The sequence below is a fragment of the Thamnophis sirtalis genome, unplaced genomic scaffold, assembly GCF_051295495.1.
Source record: "Thamnophis sirtalis isolate CommonGarterSnake01/CBP01778 unplaced genomic scaffold, rThaSir2_p1.2 scaffold_14, whole genome shotgun sequence".
NCBI lineage: Eukaryota > Metazoa > Chordata > Lepidosauria > Squamata > Natricidae > Thamnophis > Thamnophis sirtalis.
In genome coordinates, this window is record NW_028261394.1 from 13,232,635 (window position 1) to 13,256,381 (window position 23,747).

Consider the following 23,747-nt stretch of genomic DNA (forward strand, 5'->3'; position numbering starts at 1 on the left):
AAGTGCTGTGAGCTATTGTAAGTTTTGCAACTGCTAGCAAACTAGTACCGGACTGTTTGTATGATTATGGACTATGTTATTTGGATTATCCCTTAACTGAAAGATGTTGATGACTGACTGACTTATCTATGTATGAGTTGGACTGTTTGATGGACTCTGATACCTCTATTTCCACGAAAGTAAAAGCCTATTTAAACTGCAGTGTCTCTGTGTGCTGGTTTGTGTGTTCTCCAACCCAACTCTCACAACACTTCTCTGAACGTACTCGCTCTACCAATTGGGAGCTTACTTAACAGTCACAATTCAGGAATGTGTAAATACAAAGAGAGCATCTTATGGGCTAGAGACACTCATCGTATGTGCTTTGGCGCATTACTCTTACTCTGTGCTGATGCCATTAGGGCTTTTGTTTTTCCCAAGACGTTTTGAACATCGATGTAACCCTCAAATAGATCACTGACCACGCCAAGCCACAAAGGTAAGCTTTTAATGTGAATCAGACTGGCAGGACATCAGCACTTGAATTACATCTTTGTCACTAAGACCAAAACTCCTCAAAAGACATGGGGAGGGGGAGGACATGAGGGGGAGGGGAAGGGGAAAGTGCTGTTACAGATCAAACTGCTCAAATACCGAAGATAAAAATCCTGAGGTGGGTGGGGTGGAGGATTCCTAATGCTTTGTACATTTAACGTGATTTGTCTTGCCGGTTTCCTTCCTGGACCCATCAACCTTTCCGGGGGGGGGGGGGGTGCATTTTAAGATTTTAAAAAATCCCAATGGCATTGGGGGAAAAAAAAATATTTTAAAAAATCCCAATGGCATCTCTCTGTGGCTCTGGGAGCCTTTCATCAGAGGTGGAGGCCCTCTCCGCACAGTCGATCCACCTCTGCTTGCTGCTTCTTGTATCCGATCGATACGCTATGCACGAAGAAGATCCACGCGTGGGTGGCTCTATCAGGAAAAAGCGGCAGCGACAGCAAAATAAAACTCTAAATTGTGCATTAGGGTTAGGAGAATCCCGTTTCATCTCTGCAATTTTGGGGGGGAAGCCAAAAAAAAGGGGCGAAGGGGAGGAGGTACAGAAATGGAACACACATTTTCCCCAGTTGACCAGGGGGCGACTGCTTATTAACTTTTCTCTGCTTGCAGTGGTCATTTGTCAAAATTCAAGTGTTTGTAACTCTCAAGCAGAGCAGAGCGATAGATTATGGTCCATTATCCCACCGATTTATTCCAACCAACGCTTAAATTTATCATGGAAAAGCGCAGCTCCTAAGTTGTAGCACTACACAATTTGTTCACCAATTGAATACATTTCTGGGGGGAGGGGGGGAATCCCCTGCCCAGCGAGGGCACCTCTTGACAGGGCCATGGATGAGGCTCTCCTTGTTAAGTGACAAATTAGGACACACAAATCGAATTCAGTAAGCGAACAGGCTGAAACGTAGGCAAGCTGAGAAAACTACACCAAAGAACAGCGCAGGGGGCAAAACCATCCAGTTAAAGGTTCAATTAAATTAGAATGCCATGTTATAACTTCACCAGACTAGATATAGAATAACCCCAAAACCAAAGCCTTATCCAGCTGGGAGCAATTGCCCCTCAAATGACAAAGGGTGCATGCCCATTAAACCGCTGACTTATTTACAGAGAGGTGGGATGTTTGAAATACAGGAGTGGAGGTCCCCCAAATGAAGGGGTTTTGGAAGAGAGGCCAAAGGCACCACCATTTCTGAGGGTCTTTCAATTTGAGTATAAACTTAAAACTTTGCAACAGAAATGCAAGTGATGCTTTAAAGTGAGCAGGTACATTCCCCCCCCCCCTTTAAAAGCAGACCGCAATCCTTCTGATAGGATCGCTTCCCAGCAGCAGCTGCGTTCTGCTTAAAGTATTAATCTGGATGGACCCCCTCCTGGCTGCTGGGTTTGTTTATAGGCTTAATAAAAACAAAGCTTCGGTCAATGGCAGGGAACTGTCATTGCTAGCTGCGGAAACGATAGAAATTCAGAACTACAAAAAGGATGTGCTGTCTTCCGTTAATATAAATGAGAGATTTTGGGCTGTGTAGAATGCTTCTCCAAGACTATTTACAGTACAAGAAGGGAAATTCAGATCTCGCCGGCTTCCCTCTCCTCCGACCTCTTGGAGTGAGATTTGCCATTGGTGCTCTCGTGCCGCCGTTCAGACGCGCTCTTCTCTTTCTTCTCCCGGTCCCGCGATTTCTCTCTGGAAGACCGATCCCTGGAGGATCTGAAGTACAAAGCGAGCAACGTCATAAAAGGATCCGCTACAAAGGCAATGCAGTTCAATCTAAATATATACCAAAGGTGGCCAAGAGAAGGGGCTGTAGATTTCTCTGTCCATTCTCCTTTCTGGATCTGGCTAGTTGAGGGGGAGGGAGGGGGGGAAATCACATTTTTATGGACAGGTGGGAAGGGGTGATGAATCCATAGTGAGCACACAAGCTATGTAAATTGGTCTCAAAAGGATGTAGGAATCCAAAGGCTGGTTTTGTAGCGCATCATCCCCAAAGGAATGGCCAAGCAACGCAAAAGAATAGGTGAATCATAGAAGAACGCTCCCAATATAATTCAGGCTCTCTACATTTGGTCGGCTTTTGTGCATCAACAAGGATGCCTCAAAATCAAGATTTAAGAGGACGCCACTCAGAGGGTGTTGGCCTCGATTTATTGGGCTATAAATTAACCCAACTTTGTAGCCATGGATGGAGTCAAAAGCAATTTCTTTATTTCGGGAAGTCAAAAGCAAATTCCTTAAAACCTTCACTGAAAAGTTAAGACATAAATCTTATTTTGCTTTTATCAAGGAACCAGTCACTGTCCAGGAAATTTAAAAAACTGGCGATAAGGAGAAGCATGAAAAAAAAAAAAAAAGAATCTGAACAGAAGGGAGCATCATAATCCTTTCCAAAGTGAGATTTGGCAATTAATGTTGTTCCCAAGACTGTTGGGACTACCAGCCAGCCTTGCTGAAGAACTAAACACAATTCAATCTTGTTTTAATTCATTCATATCCTAAGATTTGATGGCGATTTTAGCACCAAGGAGATTCCCTCCCCCTTTCTCTGCATCACATCAAACAGAGGAATGTTATGAAGTTCTATACATTATGACCCATTCTTCAACTTCTCTGGTCCCAACCATACTATAATTTGTTCTTTGCTACCACATTTTAGATTCCGTTTCTGTTCAATCTGTACCAGACACTGTCTCAAAGGTGCCCTTTTTTGGGGGGGGGGGGGTGTTTCAAAAGGCAACTGGACTGTTTTTTGAGGAAGGCGTTTCGCTTTTCATCCAAGAAGCTTCATCAGTTCAACTGAAGCTTTCTGGATGAAAAGCGAAATATTGTCCTATTCCTCAAAAACACAGTCCAGTTGCCTTTTGAAGACCAAAAAAAAAGAGAGACACCTTTGTGGCAACTAGGACCTGCATCAGGGGTCTCCAACCTTGGCAACTTTAAGACTTGTGGATTTCAACTCCCAGAATTCTTGGAGTGGAAGTCAACAAGTCTTAAAGTTACCAGGTTGGAGACCCCTGGATGACTGAGAATCTCCATAGTGAGACACTGTTCTCCTTCAACCTCCTGTTGAAGGTTCCTGTTCTCCATAGAAATTCAGCAGGTTCTGACCAGTTCTGGAGAACTGGTAGCGGAAATTTTGACTAGTTTGGAGAACCGGCAAATACCGTCTCTGGCTGGCCCTACCCCCATCTATACTCTGCCTCCCAAGTCCCAGGTGATTGGGAGGAAATGGGGATTTTACAGTATCCTTCCCCTGCCACGCCCACCAAGCCATGCCTACAGAATCGGTAGTAAAAGAAATTGGATTTTACCACTGAACCAGTGCTATACTATAGATAAGCAGCTTCCCCCTCTTGACCCTAAAGCCCAGCTTACCAAAGGAGCTCTCCAAGGTTGGCTCGGTCAAGGAATAGTTAGGTAAGCCACTTTTATGAATGGCCCAACCTCTCTCTCTCCCCCCTTACGATAATAAAGCCACTTGCCCTCTCCTTCTGAGTCCAATCCATACTGCCACCCAGAGAAAAGCACAATGATGTTAGTGTTCAAATAGAGGAAGGGGGGGAGGAGGGAACAACAGGAAGAAAAATAATTCCGAAGGTGGTTAAGATTCCTCTTCAGCCGATGTGAATTGGCTAACGGCTAGCGCTGGCTGACTTCAATGCCGGCTACAGTTTCAATCGATAGGAGAAGCAGATGATAAAACCTGGATCAGGGGTGTCAAACTCGATTTCATTGAGGACCGCATCAGGGTTGTGTTTGACCTTGGGGCGGGGTGGGCATGGCTAGGGTGGGCATGGCCAGCTTGACGTTACTTGTGTTGGGGGTTCCTGTGGTGGCCCAAGCGCTCTGCCAGCGAAAACGGGCTCATGAGCTTCGTTTTCGGCCATGACGGCCTCCTACAGCCAGTGAAAACGGAGCTCCGCGGGCCAGTCCTTCGCTGTTTACAGGATGACGGCCCTGGGCCGGATCTAAGCACCCCAGAGGCTGGATCCGGCCCCCGGGCCTTGAGTCGGACACCCCTGACCTGGACTGATTCCATGAACCTCACCCAAGTCAGCAATCTCCCTTTTCTCTCAACCCTGGCTTACCCCTTGGGATTGGAATGTGCCACCTGTCCACTGCTAAAAGATGGGTAAGGGTTCCCCTTGCATATATGTGCTAGTAGCTCCCGACTCTAGGGGGCGGTGCTCATCTCTGTTTCAAAGCCGAAAAGCCAGCGCTGTCCGAAGACGTCTCCGTGGCCATGTGGCCGGCATGACTAAACGCCGAAGGCACATGGAACGCTGTTACCTTCCCACCAAAGATGGCCCCTATTTTTCTACTTGCATTTTTTACGTGCTTTCGAACTGCTAGGTTGGCAGAAGCTGGGACAAGTAATGGGAGCTCACTCCGTTATGCGGCGCTAGGGATTCGAACCACTGAACTGCCTTTCTGATCAACAAAATCAGCATCTTAGCCACTGAGCCACCGCGTCCCTCTAAAAGGTGGGAGGACACAAAGTATGAAGTTACAGGTAGTCTTCAACTTACGACAACCACTGGAGCCAGGTTTTCCACTGCTAAGTAAGGTGGCCATTAAGTGAGCCATACCCAATATTACAACCACAGTTCTACAAAGTTTTTTAACAAATCACTGCAGTTGCTAAGTGAATCGCGGGGGTGTTAAGCAAATCCAACTTCCCCCATTGGCTTTGCTTGTCGGAAAGTGTCTGATACGGTCACAGGTTATCACGTGATCCTGGGCTGCTGCTGCCACCTTTGGAAACGCATCCTGCTTGCCAAGGGCACCAATTTGGATCACAGGACTTGGGGGGGGGGGATGTTGACACTCCGAGGAGTCCCTCTTTTGAGTGCTGGGTTGTTAAATGGAGGATTACTTCAAGTGGAAATTGTTCCTTTGTGACTGCAGGCCAATAGTCTTAATTCAAAGATCATCGATGACTTCTTCAGCAGGATGGGTCTCCAAATGAATTAGGATAAATCCCATCGTTTCTAGTTAGCATATGAAGGTATCTAAAAGGGGCCTAGAGGTGGAGCTCTCCCCTCACAATCAGGAGGCTGTGAGTTCAATCCTAGGTAGAGGCAGATTCTTTCTCTCTCTGGGCACAATGAGAATATATTTGCTGAATACAACTCTGCATTGGTGACAGGAAGGGCATCTGGCCAGTAAGCACTCAGCTCCACTCAGTTGCCCAGACTCCACTCCGATGCAAGGGATGATGGGGTCCTTAAAAGATGATGATATGAAGGTATCTAAAGGGGAAGATGACCTTACAGGATACAGAATTCTCACACGTTTTGAATTATTCCAGTGTCTCTCATTACATGGAAACTGTTATGGATCTAAGCTGAAAACAAAGGTATTCTGCTCTCAAAGCTTTACCTGAAAAGCAGTCTTTAAGACTTGGGCATAACTTTGTCCCATAAAATTAAAACAAAGTTCTCCTCCTCCCGACAAACAACTCCAGTCCTTGACTAAAGCTTTTCGGATTCTGGAATGCAAAATCGACTTACATCTCTATTGCAAAAGCAAAAAAAGGACATGAACAGTTCCACATCCATAAATATAATGATTTATATACATATACTTTTGCATCTGCCAGATACTGTTTCTTTCGAAGATGCTGAATTTTTAAGAAATTGGAGCAGATGATTATTTAGAAGAAACAGAGAGTATTTGCAATCTGTTATTTTCTCTCCAGGTTTCTGGCATTTCCCATTTTTTTCAGAAAATATTCTCCATGCAATTCTTCTTTATGAGCTATAGTACATTCATGTTTTCTGAAGTCTTCCCTTACCTGCTCTTTAGAGTAATAGTAATTACAGGGTCTTCCTCATTTCCTAATTGTCCAAACTTCTTTTCTTTATTGTTCATGTTTAAGACAGATTTAAAAAATGAATTTAGTATCTCAACCACGAGTTAACCGTTTCCACACATTTTATAATATCCCTAGTTTTCAATCCTCCTTTCCTGTGCAAAGAAAAGGGATATAAATACCCTATATTTTCACTCACGCTTCTAATGGGTGAGGTTATAAATCCACTTTATCATTAAAGGTCAACAAGGAGTGGAGTTAACTTGTATGCTGGGAAATAAATTACTTCTCTTAAACTTTTCCTTCTGTTAAGGGATAGAATGGTAAGTATTAAACGGAATTATTAGAAGCAAACTACAAACTAGATTCTTTCCAACATTATCTCTAAAAACAATAGGTAAAGGTTCCTATTTTTCTACTTTCCAAAGACATCTCATGTGGTCATGTGGCCAGCATGACTGACTGCCGAAGGTGCACTGAGTGCTGTTACCTTCCCACCAAAGTGGTCCCTATTTTTCTACTTGCATTTTTTACGTGCTTTCGAACTGCTAGGTTGGCAGAAGCTGGGACAAGTAACGGGAGCTCACTCCATTACGCAGCACTAGGGATTCCAAAACCCCAACCTTTCTAATCGACAAGCTCACCGTCTTAGCTACTGAGGCACCCTGTCCCTCTCAAAATATGAGAATCTCTTTTTGTTCCTAATTTGGATTAAACTTTGGATTATCAAATCAGTAGCGTCTTTCTGTGCAAGAGACCGCCAATTTGGGCTACTTTTGTGCATCCATGTACATGCCTCTCTGAACATTTTTAGAAATGCATATTGCAATTATCTTCCCATTGCAATATGTCAATTATTCCCTAAGTGAGCAGCATGCCATTAGCAGAAGCAAAAGTGGTTGGGAGAACCAGGGAAATCTTCCCTTACACTGGGGAAAACAGGACTTGCAGGACTTCCAAAAGAGTTCAAAATGGCTGCTGGAGTTTGCAGTCTTTGAAGTGGATGGAATCTCGTTCTGTTCTGTTCTATTCATTCCAATATCCTATCCTATCCTATCCTATCCTTCATTCCAATATTCTATTCTATTCTATTCACGAAGGAAAGAAACAAGAGCCCGTCCTTTCCTGCTTCTTTGCAACCTATTCCATGGAGGGCGTTGGAAACTGGCACTATTATTTCTAAATGTATCCTGGTTTCCTTTCAGCTTTAAAGTGTTTCCTCTAGCTAAACTCCAAGCGAAACAAGCCTCCCCAGAAAAAAGCAGCAGTAAGTAATGCTGGCCATACTTATGCTTGGAGCTCCGGTCTCTGGATCCACGTCGGTGACCCCGACTGTGACTTCCGGAACGGCTGCGGTGGCGCCGGTGCCTCTCACGTTCCCGAGACTTAGAACGGGATTTTCGCTTCTCGCGGGAAAGGGAGCGGGAACGTCGTCGCCTCCGCTCTCGGGATCGCGATCTGCAGCGGGAAGATTGGGGGAGGGGGGGAGATGTAAATCCACCCACATCAGTTTTCCATTAAGAGCGACCGGAGGACCTCAGTTTCTTTTCATATACAGTGCACATATTATTTATAACCAAGGGGTGGTATTCAGTTACCTTCCCTACCAGTTTGCAAATGTGAGCGTGCACACCACCTCCACGCAGCCTTCCACGCATTGGCTTTTGTCTAAAAAAGGGCCTGAATGGGATGCCACAGACCCAGGGCGGATAGGCAGGACCACCCACAATTTCCGCTACAGGTTTAGGCGAACTCGTTGCTTATGCCTGAGTTTTCCTCTAACAAGTGCTTGCCTGTATTTTATCACACAAGGAACTAAGTCAATGTTGTACATTGTGTACCAAAGCACCAAGTACAGTGGTGCCTTGGTACTCAACGGCTTTGGAATGCATTGAGTATGGTATTCAACACATTTTGTCCTGGTACTCGTTGTTTGGTACTCAACACAAAAGCAAGATCTTGATGGTGTTGACTGCCTTGTGACTCCCTACATTATTCCTTATGAGAAAAAAATTGTTTGGTACAAATGGAAATGAAGGACCATCACCTTAATATATGTATGTATATATGTGTGTGTGTGTGTGTGTGTGTGCATGTACACACACACACACATATACACACACACACGCACACACACATATACATACCCTTCACTCATACACATACAAGCTCTCTTACCTTCTGCGATCTCGATTTCTTGATCCAGATCTAGAAAAAAAGAAGCAACACTGATTTTAAAAAAAGGGGCTGGAGGAAGTATGCAAGCAGGATTCTTTACTCTAAAAAGCATCAAACACTCTTAAGACCCCAGAAGGTAACACATTGAAAAAGGTTGAGAATGAATTTGGCAAAGGATAGCAATAGCATAGGATTTAGACTTAAATACTGCTTCATAGTGCTTTACAGCCCTCTCTAGGTGGTTTCAGAATCAGCCTCTTACCCCCAACAATCTGGATCTTCATTTTACCCACCTCGGAAGGATGGCTCAGTCAACCTTGAGCCTGGTGAGATTTCGAGCTGCCAAACTGCAGGCAGCTGGCAGTCAGCAGAAGTAGCCTGCAGTACTGCACTCTAACCACTGCGCCACCGAGGCTCTTATGATAATAGTGAATTATCATGATAAAGTAAATTCTAAATAGCGGAGAAAGACATGTTTAATCAATACTTTTCATTTTCTATTAAGCAGCCCTATTACTTCTATCAACATTTTCTGTCAAGCAGATGTTACTTTTGACATCTGCTTGAACTTTTATGTTCTTCCTTCTACTTTCAAATTCTAATGATTTCATAGGGCCAAAGGTTCCAACATAGATCTGCACTGCCTGGGGACCAAACATAGCTCATTTTCTACTGTGTTGCTTCTTTGAGTTCTTAGCACAGCAGAAGACCTCTTTCTTATGAAGAAGGGTTCATATGAAGAACGGTTGCAGGAACTGGGTATGTCTAGTTTAATGAAAAGAAGGACTAGGGGAGACATGATAGCAGTGTTCCAATATTTCAGGGATTGCCACAAAGAAGAGGGAGTCAAGCTATTCTCCAAAGCACCTGAGGGCAGGACAAGAAGCAATGGGTGGAAACTAATCAAGGAGAGAAGCAACCTAGAACTGAGGAGAAACTTCCTGACAGTGAGAACAATTAATCAGTGGAACAGAAGTTGCCTCCAGAAGTTGTGAATGCTCCAACACTGGAAGTTTTTAAGAAGATGTTGGATAGCCATTTGTCTGAAACGGTATAGGGTTTCCTGCTTAGGCAGGGGGTTGGACTAGAAGACCTCCAAGGTCCCTTCCAACTCTGCTATTTTATTGTATTATTTCACTGTGTCAGGAAGCTGCATGCTTCTCCTGTGAGTTCCCTCACCGTTGTCCCACACGTTCTTCTCGGTCTCTTTCTTCTCTCCTTCTCAACCGGTCTTGATTCCTCTTCTCCTGTTTTTCAGCTACGGTTTTCTAGAACGAGACAAGAAACGTTGTCAAATGTTTCCCACAGATAGCAAGGAGGAGTCATTCCAAGACAATTGGTGACATCATCCTCTGTCCCCCAAATAATAAGTGACTCATTAAACTTAAAAGCAGTAGCAAAAGGACGGGTTAGAAAAATAATCCAGCTACTTAAAAATAGCACCAAAAATTAGTATGTAAAAACTATTTAAGATTGCTCCCTGAATGCACATCATTATCTCAGTACATTGCGACATTATTATATCCTGATGTATTTCTAATATATTGAGTCCATAAATCTCAATAAGTAAGATAATGTTCTCATCAACACCTTCAGACTAACACCTTTACCTAACAACCAATAAGCAAATTAGGAGAGTTGCCAAGATTAATTTGAAAACGGCAACGTATTAATATCAAGGCAGGAAGTAATGGGAGAAAAAAAGCACCCATGTGAGAATAATTTGCCAAAATATCAAATACTCAAGCATGAAGAAAATGACCCATGAAAAACTCCTCAGTTTTTGAGGCACCAAAAAACTTCAGAATCCTCTGCTAGAGACTAGCATTTTGATACCAACATTAATGTAACCTTGATTAATCTTTAATTTCTTTACCAAGAAAGAACATAATGCGTCTCATTCTCCGCTTGTAGAGTCCAAAACTGGAGGCAAAACAGTGACAGAAGCATCAACCACACACTGATTTTACAAGTTTATTGCCTGACAAAGGGTTGGTATAATATACAGTACCTTAAAAGCATCCCCTCAAAATGAGACGAACCGTAAGTGTTTATTTAGAATAATAGATAAGACTTCCCTGTTGATAATGATAAAGATTCTGATTTCAACCTACAGATTTATCCCATGGAAAAAGGCAACAATAATTAAACAGGAGGGACAAATTCGCTAATTCCAATAAACAGCTCTGACTCACCTATTTACTTGATGACAACCATGGAACTACAAAGAGCATCTCACATCAATGAGGTCAATTCACACATACGTTACAGCAGTGTTTCTCAACCTTGGCCACTTGAAGATGTCTGGACTTCAACTCTCAGAATTCCCCAGCCAGCATTCGCTGGCTGGGGAATTCTGGGAGTTGAAGTCCAGACATCTTCAAGTAGCCAAGGTTGAGAAACACTGCATTACAGTATTAAAAAAAAAATGGAGGGTCGTATAACTAGTTAGCATGCCAGAGTCTCGTTCGCTATCGGAATTAACCAGACAAATCGCTCCATCAACGAAGAACGGCCATGCATCACCACAGAATTGAGAAAGAGCTATCGATCTGTCCGTTACAGTATTAAGAATTTTACTTGGCAGAGAAAAATCAAGGTACACACCCGTGAACTTAATCTTGTGTACGCAAAATTCTCCCTACTCTGTAGGATTGTCTGGCATGGGCTAGTCAGCCATTGTAAGTTTTAAAGAAATTATTGAGTGTCATCTGCACCTCTATAATTGCCTGGTTTGGTTCTGCAACCAAACAAGACAGACACAGACTTCAGAGAATAATCAGAACTGCAGAAAAAACTACCAAACTGCCCTCCATTGAGAATCTGTACACTGCAGGAGTCAAAAAGAGGGTTGTGAAAATATTTACAGACCCCTCACATCCTGGACATAAATTGTTTCAACTCCTACCCTCAAAACGACGCTATAGGGCATTGCACACCAGAACTAGACACAAGGACAGTTTTTCCCCAAATGCCATCACTCTGCTAAACAACTAATTCCCTCAACACTGTCAAACTATTTACTAAGTCTGCATTACTATTAATCTTATCATCGTTCCTATCACCCATCTCCACCCACATGATTGTAGCTTTGTGGCTTGTATCCTTTCGATTTATATTGATACTGATTGCTTCCTGATTGCTTATTTGTACCCTCTGACTATCATTAAGTGTTGCACCTTATGATTTTTGACGAATGTATCTTGTCTCTTATGTACACGGAGAGCATCTGCACCAAAGACAAATTCCTTGTGTGTCCAATCACACTTGGCCAATAAAGAATTCTATTATTAAGACAGTAAGTTTTAAAGAGCAAAAGAAAGCTCAAGCATTGATTTACCTAGACCAATATTGTGTCCACCCAATTGTTAAAACGGAAACTGTCCAGAGTGATATTAAGACACTTTTCATAGAAGAGTACTTTACTCCTGAGCAACTACGGCCCTTACCCGCAACTGGTCCAATTTCTCACGGATCTGAATGAAGCCCAAATGCAATTTGCCCCCAAAATGATCGGCAAGGCGACGGTCGTTGTCATGGAGACCAAGGTATGCGGAGCAGACCTCACAAACACGCAGTTTCTGTTGCTGGAAACTGGAGGCAGGCATAGAATTGCGGTATTCCTCCTATTGAAGATCAGAAAGAGGTCAAAATGAAAACTCGCATCGCTCACCTTTCTGTCTTCCTTCCCCGACAACTCATCATTACCTTGCCTAATGGCAACGCGTCGCAAATAATACTAGTGATGCTAATCTAATCTAGGAAGCTGCATTAGTCACAAAGAAGTTAAAGGTTCCCCTCGCACACGCCTGCTAGTCATTCCCGACTCTAGGGGGCAGTGCTCATCTCTGTTTCAAAGCTAAAGAGCCAGCGCTGTCTGAAAATGTCTCCGTGGTCATGTGGCTGGCATGACTCCACACCAAAGGCACATGGAACGCTGTTACCTTCCCACCAAAGGTGGTTCCTGTTTTCCTACTTGTATTTTTTATGTACTTTCAAACTGCTAGGTTGGCAGAAGCTGGGACAAGTAACGGGAGCTCACTCCATTAAATGGCGCTAGGGATTCGAACCGCCAAACTGCCAACCTTTCTGATCGACAAGCTCAGCGTCTCAGCCACTGAGCCGCCGCTTTGTCACAAGGAAGATAAACATTTAACAATTTCTCTCTCTGTTTTTCGACAGAGATAATAAACCTGTCAGGTCCCAGATTTTTCTACTGGGACGCCAGCATTCTGGTGGGAGGGAAGGAGGACTGGAGAGAACTCTATACAAAGTTTCTGTTTCCTGTATTGCTGTACTGTGGGAGGGGTTTGGTTAGCACTGCTTTAAATTGCTGTTTTTAAGTGGGAAGCTTTAGTTCCTGCCTAGATCTCTTGCTATCACAAGCCTTTCAATAAAAATTCCTTTTGGAACGACTTCAGTTTCAAGAGTTCTGCTTTCTTGGGAATATTGGAGAGGCAAAGCCTGACAAAACCCGTTCTGCTTGGCTAGTTATATCCTAGGTTTTCTTGGGCTAAACAAAGCCGTAAATCCAAGCAGTAAACCTGCACGTTCAGTCCAGAAAGAACAAACCTCCGCTTCTTTCTTCTTTGCGCGGACTTTGTCCACTTCCATCAGGATCTTCTGGGACTCATCCACATTCCCTTCAGCTCCTAACTGCTCAGCTTTAGCCAGGAGCTTCCCAATGTCTTCGTTGAGTTCGTGCACTTTCTCTGCCTAAAGAACAGGACAGGAGTTTGGGGTCATTTATTTGATTGAAGAAAATTTATGTGACTCACTCTCAAGTGATTCCAGGCCCAACAATATAAAACAATAAAAAAGCAATCTCATCAAGGAATGAATTTCTAGAGGAAAAATTCCACAATACAGGAACCAGGAGCACTACTAAGGTGACGCTGAGGACACAGATAAACCTCCAAGTGGCCTCAACGTCCCTCTAAAAGGATGCAAATGACCAGCTGTCTGCAAGGAATATAAATCCTTCCATTCCCCACTATCCAGTCAGAGCTAAAGAAGCTTCTTGGATGAGAAGCGAAACGTCTTCAAAAGAAAAAAACAGAAAGTCCAGTTGCCTCCTGGAAAAGCACCTTTGGGACAATAAGCAAGTTTTTTTTTTTTAAACTTATCCAAGGTGAGATATATCCCCTTTTTAGGACTCAGTGCCATTCCCAAACCTGGAATGCCATGCCAGAGGATCCATATTGAAATAATAGGTGTCAAAGAAATCAAATCAAACCAATTTTTAGTTTTAAGTTGAACAAAAATCCAATTAATTTATCTTAAATGTGATTCTTAACATCACACCCTATTGGGGTTAATAACAATTTTCCTCATTTTGTCACATTAAGGAGCTTGATCCGACTGCAACTTTGAAAGGAGTCTGGGCAGCATCAGACATCCCACGTGGAAGGAGTTTTATTTTTTGAAGTCCTGGCACGAAAACAGGTTGAAGAGAAACCATGTTCATTTTTAATCTCCTGATTCAACCATGACATCTTTGGTTTTGTAATGAATTTTAGCACTGGGAGAAATCCATGAGACAAAGGTTAACTAGTAAGTGAAGCCATTATATATAATGTAAAAAATACATTATATAATGCTTGGTTTATTTATTTAGCACGTGAAGCATGAATAGAACAGATAAGCAATTCTCCACACAATCTCTTGAATAAACTAATGTTACTCCCAATGAAAACACTGAACAGGCAGCTATGTTCTTCAGTTGACCTTTAAATCTAGATTCTATTTTTCTTAAAGGGATTTCAAAAGGGCTTGAAGGAGGACTTCATGCTTACATCATCTGTGCTCTTAGTTATCTCAGATGTTTTCACACAGATGTTAAGCCTAGATTGCCACTGAAGCAACCACCCTAAGACCACCCAAATGGTTTTGCCCAATCAATTGTATAGACCAGGGATCAGCAACCTGCAGCTCTGGAGCCGCATGTGGCTCTTTCATCCCTCTGCTGAGCCTGCCTGTCGCCAGTTGGCTCCACAATTGATAGAGCTTTTGGTTAGGACAGGTAGAGGGAAAAGTACGCTGTGCTAGGAGATTCTATGGTGGGGATAGGTGGTGGGTACCAGACTTCTGATTGGCAGAGGAAAAAGGACACCGTGCTAGGAGAAGACTCTGTGGTGGGGGAACCGGACTTCAGTCGGCTCCAGAATTGATCGGGGGGCTTCCGGTTAGGATCTTTGTGGCTCTTTGAGTGTTTAAGGTTGAGGACCCCTGGTACAGACAATCACCAGAAGACGACCACCTTATGCAACAGTCAGTTAAGAGACGGTGAATTTCAAGAGTCTGGCCATTTCACCAAGAGCACAACGGCACCCCAGAAATACCTTTGCAGCCACTTCAGCGCTGATCTCCTCTTGGGTTTCGGCAAGTCGTTTTTTAGCCAGCTCTGTTCTTCTATCACACTCAGCAATGAAAGATTCCAAGTGGTCCATTGCCTGATTGTATAGAAACAGTCAGTGCTAATGTTAGAAAGCCATTCTTGACATGTCCTTATTTCAGTGATAAAAAAAATCAAAGGATGAAGGCAGCATGAAAGGCCCATGTGAAATTGATTCTCTTCAACGCAGAGCCTTATTTCTCTTTACTTCTTGTTGTCACTTCAAAAAAGAAAGGTAATTCAAGAGATGGAAAACAAGAGATTTTCTTCTGAAGAACAGGAAACGTTACGTATAAAACTTTTAACCTAACAATGTTGCAGCACCCTTATCACAACTTTATAATATCGGTTAAGGACTGACTGAACACAGCAACAATAGAAAGATGAAAAACAGTGAAACAAATAAAAGGGAATAATAAATAAAATAACATAATAAAATACCACCACCACTCCCAGTGACAACGTATCACATGAGCCATTTAATGGGCTGCATCCCACTCTGTGTTTAGTTGTAAAGGACTACTTTTTTTATTCATCTCATTACAATAAAGTGTGTAACATTAAGTAACCATCTAGCAGCCACAGATCTGCCTAGCTATGAACGTGCTAAGTGTTTTGCACAGGCAACACAATAGCACTTATGCCTACTGCAATAATGCTACATAACAGAGATATCAAACGGCTGCCCGTCCTTGTATCTGTTTATTATTATCAAAATGGAGAGCACTTACATCCAGCTCAAAGAACAGGTCCCTCTCTTTGCTTGCAATCTCGTAATCTGCTCTCAGGGCCAAATCGTGAATCTTTGTGCACTCTCCAAGGTCCATACGCTATTGAAGAAGAAGAAAAAAAGGATAGGAGACAATATCATCTGAAAATCCATCGTACCACCACATGCAAAAGATACAACCACTCGTGATTAGCAAAGGAATCAATCAGCTGCTCAATTTGTTTCATCTTCCAAAGAGTATCGTACAGAAAGGGTATCCCACTACAAAAGAACCATAAACATATTGGGAATCTTAATACTTCAGAAATGTTTTTCTACACAAACTAGGGGACTGTAATTTCAACCAAAATACAGGATCATAGAGCTCAATAATTTTATAGAGTTCCTTTGGGATGTATACTTCTCATTTTTGATCATCTAATTAGAGTACTGGATGATATATATATCCTATATATCCATATATATCCATATATATCCATATATATATATATGTCATACCAGGAAGTGTGACCTTCCTCCCATATTTGGGCATACCAGGGGTTGTGACTTTAAATACATACATACATACATACATACATACATACATACATACATACACACACACACACACACACAGTAAAAATATTGGGTTTCTGTCGTGATGGACTCTTGTGACGAGCCGATTGACAGATGATGGAAGCAGTTAGCTTCCTCCCATAATTGGGGCTTACCGGGGTTGTAAAAATTTAATAGATACTTCACCCTGGCTTCGCTGATAACGAATAAGAGCCTGTGGCCTAATGGCTAAGATCTCTGCCTAGTATGTAATATAGCCCAGGTTCAAATCCCAGTAAGGGTATGGCTAGCTGATAAGAGCTAAATAGCTTGAAATAGATCTATACTAGTCTCCCTTTATTTATTTATCAGCACAAATAAAAAAAACAACAACATACATATACATATATATACATATATATACATACACACACACACACACACACACACATATATATATATACACACAAACACACAAACACACACACATACATACATATGTATATGTATATACACAAACACTTTTGAAAATGACTCCGAAGCTTCATGTAACCCAAACAAACAGCATCGTATTACAAAGGGCTGGTTCTCTCTTCTGGGTTGCAGTTCACTTGATATGATTTGAGCTCCTGCCTCTTAAAAGGACACTTCTTTCTCTATCAGCAGCAGCAACAAATTATTTTTTTTTGTACATTTTCTCAAATTGTGATGGCCTATTATATTTTTATTGCCTTTTAGAAATGTTTTAATATTGTCACACCACATTCGATCGCCATTGTAATACATACATATTTTAAAGTTAGTACTTTAAAGTATGAAAGTTAAATAAAGTTGAACATGTTTAAAAGTTCGTATTTCTCAGATATCAGAGCTTGCAACGGGACAGCAATTTCTCTTTTGATTTAGGGACACAGTTCTGCATATTCCAAGTGTGAAACCAATCGCTTCTTCCAACTTTGTGCCCTCCAGAAATTATTGACTTTGAGTCCTATACAGCAGTGGTCTCCAACCTTGGCAACTTTAAGACCTGTGGACTTCAACTCCCAGAGTTCCTCAGCCAGCTTTGCTGGCTGAGGAACTCTGGGAGTTGAAGTCCAACAGGTCTTAAAGTTGCTAAGGTTGGAGACCACTGCTATACAGGTACTCCTCAACTTACAACAGTTTGTTTTAGAGACTGTTCAAGGTTAGAACACTTGGGGGGAAAGTGACATGACCATTTTTTACACTTACGACTGTTGTAGCATCTGCATGGTCATGCGATCAAAATTTGGACACTTGGCAATTGGTTCTTCTTATTTTATGACATCTGCAGTATCCCGGGGTTATGTGATTTTTTTTTTTTTTTTGCCGACCCTTCTGACGAGTAAAGTCAATGGGGAAACCATATTCACTTACCTGTGGCAAGAGAAGTCATAAAATGGGGCAAAACTCAACTGTCTCACTTAGAAACAGCGGGCTCAATTGTGGTCCTAAGTCGAGGACTACCTGTGCCTCTATCCATCACGGCCACTAACCACAACAACTGGGAAATCTCGGGAGTGGCAACTGAATACTCTGTCAAGGACCTGGGAGTCCTCATTTCTAATGATCTAAGTGGCCAGAGCAGCATTGCCAAAAAGGCATTAAGAGTTGTTAACCTAATTTTGTGAAGCTGCTTCTCTGGTCACATGGTATTGCTAACTAGAGCATACAAAACCTTTGCCAGTCCAATTCTTGAATACAGCTAGTTCGCCTGGAACCCACACTGTATATCAGACATTAACATGATTGAGTGGGTTCAGAGGTATTTCACGGGAAGAGTCCTCCATTCCTCTACTCACAATAGAATTCCCTATGCCACCAGGCTTGAAAGTTTGGGCTTGGACAATCTGGAACTACGCCATCTACGGTCCAATCTAAGCATAGTCTGCTACAACGTCTTGCCTGTCAATAATTTCTTCAGTTTCAACCACAATAATACACAGGCAAATAATCGATACAAACTCAAGGTAAAGTGCTCCAAACTCGATTGCAAAATATACGACTTCAGCAACAGAGTGGTCAGTCCCTGGAATGCTATACCTGACTTCATCGTTACATCCTCAAACCCTCACAGCTTCAACCTCAAACTGTCTACCATGGACCTCACCCCATTCTTTTAAAAGGGCCGTAAAGGGGGCGTGCATAAGCCCACCAGTGTGCCTACCGTCCCTATCTTACTGTCCCCATTTATCTGTATTTACTTCCTTTGTTCATCTTCATGTTCATACCTATACTTGTTGTCTTGTACCTGTTTGACAAACGAACTAACAGATATAGCGAAAGGAGCAGGCTGAGGAATGCTGACATAAAACAGTGAGCAAAACGAGTGTGGTGAGAAAGAGGACTTACCGTCCCTGCTAAAATATCGTGAGGGCAACAGTCTAGAAGATGGCTCTTGCAGACCCGTTCATCTGTAAACTTCACCCTTTGTCTGGTTTCATCTCCTGAAATTCATTTTGGGTTATAAATATGAAATATTGTTACACGTTGACGAAGCCGAGTAAATTACGGTACGTTTCATTTTGCTTCATTATGCAGATACAATTCATTCACGAACCCCAGAACTGATCGGAAAATTATAAAGGGTTAAGTTATAGGTTTTCTTTTTTACTTTTTCTTTCAACAGCTGAGAATCAAACTAGGCACAGCATTTCATATCACGTGCACCGCTAAAAACGGTGCTGACCATAATTACATCGACAGTCACGATATTTACATTTAAAAAACAAAAACACACACACACAATCTTGGGTCCAGACCACGGAAGATCTTTTCTACAGAGAAAACAAAAGTTCGGAAAACCAAAACCCATTCTAGCTGAAGGCCGTGAATCACACCCAGAAATTTTACTAGGCAGCCATTTATGAATCATGTGTCTTTTTTATTAAATACCAATGATTCATACGTATTAACACATATTGAATGTCTAAAGGCTACCGGACTTTTCTCTAAAAAGTGATAATTGTCTTATGCCTCCCTTTTTCCCACCCTCATTTGGGAGCCATTTAAAACAAGCAAAAAAAAAAAAATTAGTTGATACACACTGCGAGCTCCAACACATACAATACCCATCTGCATTCTTCAAGACCTCAGCTGCAGAATTTTATGCCCGCTGTTGAAAAGTTTTAAAGGAAAAGTTTTCTTGCCCAAACCTGCAGTAAGGAAGTCAGGGGAATGATACATAAAAAGTAAAGGCAAAGTGGTAATGGTATGTGACAATTGTTCTTAAAAAGCTAGTCTGTGTATGATTATAGATCAGGATTTGCAAGCATCCGGTTGTGTCTACTGAAAATGTTTTTTTCTCTCTCTCTCTTTCCTTCTTTTCTAAACTATACTTTTAAAGTTACTTGTGAAAAAAAGCAGCAAACACTTTTTTTTTGTTATAACAGCTTTAAAAATTGGTTGTGACTCACGGCTCGATGAACATGAGGCTTTTCTGCAACTCCCTTGCAGATTGAGGTAGGCAGGCAAAGATACACTGAACCTTTATAAATAAAATAGAGGGGCCACAATTGTTCAGTTTGTATGAAATAAAAATATGGGAAGCAATTAAAAAAAACAACTCAAATTACACAAAGAAAGAACGAGCACTTTATTCATTTACGAAACCAAGTGCAAAAAGTTATCTGTAGGATTTTTGCAAAGGTGCCAGACTTTCAGTGGCTGATTTCCAGTAGGGAAGCAAATACAAACTTTGTCAGTAATGCACAGCTTTTCAAGGGAAATATATATACATTATATATATATATATATTTCTGGGGCACATATTAAAGCCCTGTTTCCATGCAGAACAGGCCTACCTTCGTGTTTTGTTTTTTACACACGAAGCCTTAGGTCTACAGGCGAGTCTACAAAAGAAAAGCCTCACCACGTAAAACCAGAAGTCGGGCTTTTAACTCATGGCGTAGAGTTCCAGCCGACGTATCTGGGGTGTATAAAGCCTTATGTCTTATAGGCAGTTTCAATGGTCCAAGTTATAAAAAATCAGCGTTAATATGTATTCCCTGCCAACCCTTTCCAGAAAGCCCTATAAAACATACAGCGTACACCAAATCCCATGTCATTTCTAAAGCCCAATTGTCCCCCTTCATACCATCTGTACCCATGTTTTATATCCCTGAGCAGATGTTTCCAGGCATCAGATGTTACATCAAGAACCCCACCACCTGCTTGAGCAGGTAGCTGGACTCAGGTAGCAAGAAGATGGGATGACGCAGGTGCCAGGGGGGACCTGTCTATCCTGCTTGAGCACCTGTCACCAGGAGCCGAGCTGAAACCCATTTTGCCACCCATGTTACTAGGACTAATGCCACCTACACTGGCCAGGCTGCTACACTGACAAACCGGCCTGACTGGTTTGCCATTCAAAAGCTGCCTTTGTTTTGCTCTCATGTTTAGTTTCCTTTTGGCTGAAGATGGGCTGCATAAACCCAAACAAGAACTTTGCCAAAGGCTAAAGTCCATTTCTGGGCATTTGGTTGCTACCACAATGCCTGTTGGAAAGCGCATTGGAAGAGCACCGAAAACAGCAGCTCTCCCTGATCTTTCTTCCCCCTCCAACCATTCTAAATTACAGGCAGTCCTCGACTTACGACCATTCGTTTACTGGCTGTTCGGAGCCACAATGGCCCTTACGACTTAGAACCATTTTTTTCACACTTTTATTACCGCTCCAGAATCCCCGCGCAGTCACGTGATCAAAACTCACAATGCTTGGTGACTGGCTCATATTTATGACGGCTGCCATATGCCTGGGTCACGGGATCCCCATTTGCGACCTCCTGACAGGCAGAGTCAATGGGGAAGGCCAGATTCACTTCACAACCGTGCGGCTAACTTAACGACGGCAGTGATTTCACTTAAGAAGCACAGCAAGAAAGGTTGCCAAAAGGGCAGACCCTTATTTAACAACTGCCTTGCTTAGCAAGGGAAACATGCTCCACTGTGGTCGTAAGTCGAGGACTACACTGACACTGTGGATTTGGAAGCTCTGCTAAGCTGGCATACTTAATACCACCAACTCAAGTAGAAGGGGTCCTTCTCTTTTCAAGTGACATTCCCCTACCTGCAGCAACAGGGGGCCTTTAATGGGTGGCTGGACAGAGGGATTACATTTTTATACCACCCATCTTTCCTATGAGGTGACGCTGGCTGCTTTCCCTATTTCCAGAGCCTTTCTCATTTATTTATTTATTTAAATTTATTTCTTGGATTTAGATAGCTGGGTAGGCAGATCAAACCCCAGGCTGGCATTTTAGGCTGAGGGGGGTGTGTGTGTTTCCCCTCCCCTCAACCTCCCAGGCAGAACCAACCCAAGGGCTCCAGCCAGGTAACCTGTGTTAATCACAAAATCCCCCTCCCCAATTAAAATAAATAAAAAATAAATGTCTTTTCTAATTTTTTTTTAAAGGGAAGCTCTTGATCCTCCACACAGCCTTCTCCAGCCCTGGAATGCCTTCAGGGGTTCACCCTCAGGGGAACCCCAAAATCAACAGCACGGGTATTATTTGGGGGGGGATTTCTATCTATCTATCATCTATATAATGAAGGTAGCTAGATAGGCTAGATAGAATAGATAAGATAAAGATAGATTAGATAAGATAGCTAGATAGATATAGATGCTATAGATTTAGATAGCTGGATATAGATAGCTAGATATATAGATGATATAGATAGCTAGATTAGATATAGATGATATAGAGATATAGATGATATAAATGAGATAGATTAGATGTAGATGATATAGATTTAGAGATAGATTAGATATAGATAAATATATATACATACATAGAGGTGAATATTTAGACAGACGATAGATAGATAAGATATCGATATATATAGAGATATAGATATTAATGATATATATAGATGGATATAGATTAGATACAGATGATATAGATTTTGAGATAGATGATAGATAGATATGAGATATAGATACATAGATAAGAGATAGTTACATATAGACAGACGGTACATAGATAGATGATAGATAGATGGGAGGGGGTTGTATAGAGAAGCAATGGCTGCCTGTCCCTGACAAGGGGAGGAAATACTTCGTCGGACCAAGCAGGGAAGCCCAGCAAAGGCGGACAGCGACCGGGGAGGGGGGGGGATGTCGGGGGAACGAGAAGCGCGACCAAAAGGAGCTGGGGGAGGGGAGAGGCGGCGGCGGCGGGTCGCCTCATCCGGGCCTCGCCTCGAAAGCGTCCACGGCGGAGCCGGAGGGCGCGGCCTTCCATCTTTGCTTTCCTTCCTTCCTTCCTGCAGGCCCCCGCCTCGCCCGCCACAACTCACCGTCCCGGGCCGTGCCCATCAGCTGGTCGAGCAGCGCTCGCATCTGGGCCTGGGCCGACATGGCGGCGGCGGCGGCGAAGGGACTCGCGTCTCCTTGGTAACGGCGGGAGGGGGGAGAGAGAGTGGGGGAAGAAAGGGAGGGAGGCCCCGGGCGCGAGCGGCTCTTAACGGCCTCCTGGCGTCGCCTTGCCGCCGCAAAGCACGACGGGAGATAGGAAGAAGAAGAACAAGAAGAAGAAGCAAAAAAAAAGAGGGCGGAGCGGCAGAGGGGACGCGAGAGAAAGGAAGCCGGAAGGCGGCGGTGATGACGTCACCGCGCTCGTCCGCTTCCGTTCCCGGCCAACGTCGACGCCGCCTGGAGGCCAAGATGGCGGCCTTCCTTTGGCAGAGGCTTTCGGGAGTTGTAGTTTCGGCCCTGCCCGAGTTCATGCAGGGCCGGGGAATTGTGGAGTTGAAGTCCACATAGCTTAAAATTGTGAATTTAGTGTGCTTTGTGAAGGCAGACTTCATAAATCATAATAAACACAAACTATAGTTAAGTTTAGATTGAATTGGCCAGAAGTACTTGGTTTTTTTTAATACTTTAAAAATATATTTATTTCTTAATGTGTGCATTTTGGGCAATCACTTTTGCCTCTCAATGCATGTGCATATTTTGACCTGTATAAACACATTTTATATCTCCAAAAATACTGCACATTGAGCGTATCGTTAGCCCAGTTTTTTCTTGTAGGAGACATTTTTTGTGTGCGTTTAGTTGTTTATTGTATTTAGAAATTGCCCATTTCCTGATTCTGGGTGTATGTTTTAAGCTTCAAAAAATAACTCACAAAATTGTATTACAATTGTCTCCAACACAAAATTATATTTTATTGCATTGGTATACTTGGCTTATACATTTGAGAAATACTGTAAAGAGATTTATTTATTTATTTATTTATTATTTCGTTCAAGCATGTATTAAGACAACATATACATGTATAAAGATGATTTTGTATACATGAAATGGATACGAATAAAAAGAAACATTGGGACAAGGATGGTAGGCAGTACATGGGAAAGTGTGTGTGTGTGTGTTGTTGTTTTTTAAAGAATTGTGCTGTAGGAATGCAACCAAGAATCAACTTCTTGGTTGTGTGGGAAGTTATCATCCAGCCCTCTCCCAGAAAAATGAAATATCCTAGGAAATATTGAAAAGGCAGAATATTTCTCTGGATATGAAAAGAAAGAAACATGT

General features: G+C 42.5%; 1 protein-coding gene across 4 annotated transcripts; it reads right to left on the minus strand.

Moving 5' to 3' along the window:
- Nucleotides 1–469: 469 nt before the first annotated feature.
- Nucleotides 470–22,777, minus strand: LUC7L (LUC7 like). Of its 4 annotated transcripts, none has more exons than XM_087728721.1 (11): nucleotides 22,511–22,670; nucleotides 19,630–19,700; nucleotides 18,566–18,660; nucleotides 15,663–15,761; nucleotides 14,879–14,989; nucleotides 13,110–13,253; nucleotides 11,987–12,163; nucleotides 9,717–9,805; nucleotides 8,538–8,567; nucleotides 7,647–7,817; nucleotides 470–2,254 (listed from the first exon to the last, which is right to left on the minus strand). In XM_087728721.1, exons 4-11 carry the CDS (start codon nucleotides 15,756–15,758, stop codon nucleotides 2,113–2,115), a joined length of 960 nt encoding a protein of 319 aa, XP_087584847.1. In that variant the 5' UTR covers nucleotides 15,759–15,761; nucleotides 18,566–18,660; nucleotides 19,630–19,700; nucleotides 22,511–22,670; the 3' UTR covers nucleotides 470–2,112. The 4 variants fall into 4 exon arrangements, with proteins under 4 accessions (XP_087584847.1, XP_087584843.1, XP_087584846.1 ...); XM_087728719.1 differs by lacking the exon at nucleotides 19,630–19,700 and adding an exon at nucleotides 6,342–6,405 and having other exon boundaries at nucleotides 2,027–2,254; nucleotides 22,511–22,777; XM_087728717.1 differs by lacking the exon at nucleotides 19,630–19,700 and having other exon boundaries at nucleotides 22,511–22,775.
- Nucleotides 22,778–23,747: the final 970 nt, after the last annotated feature.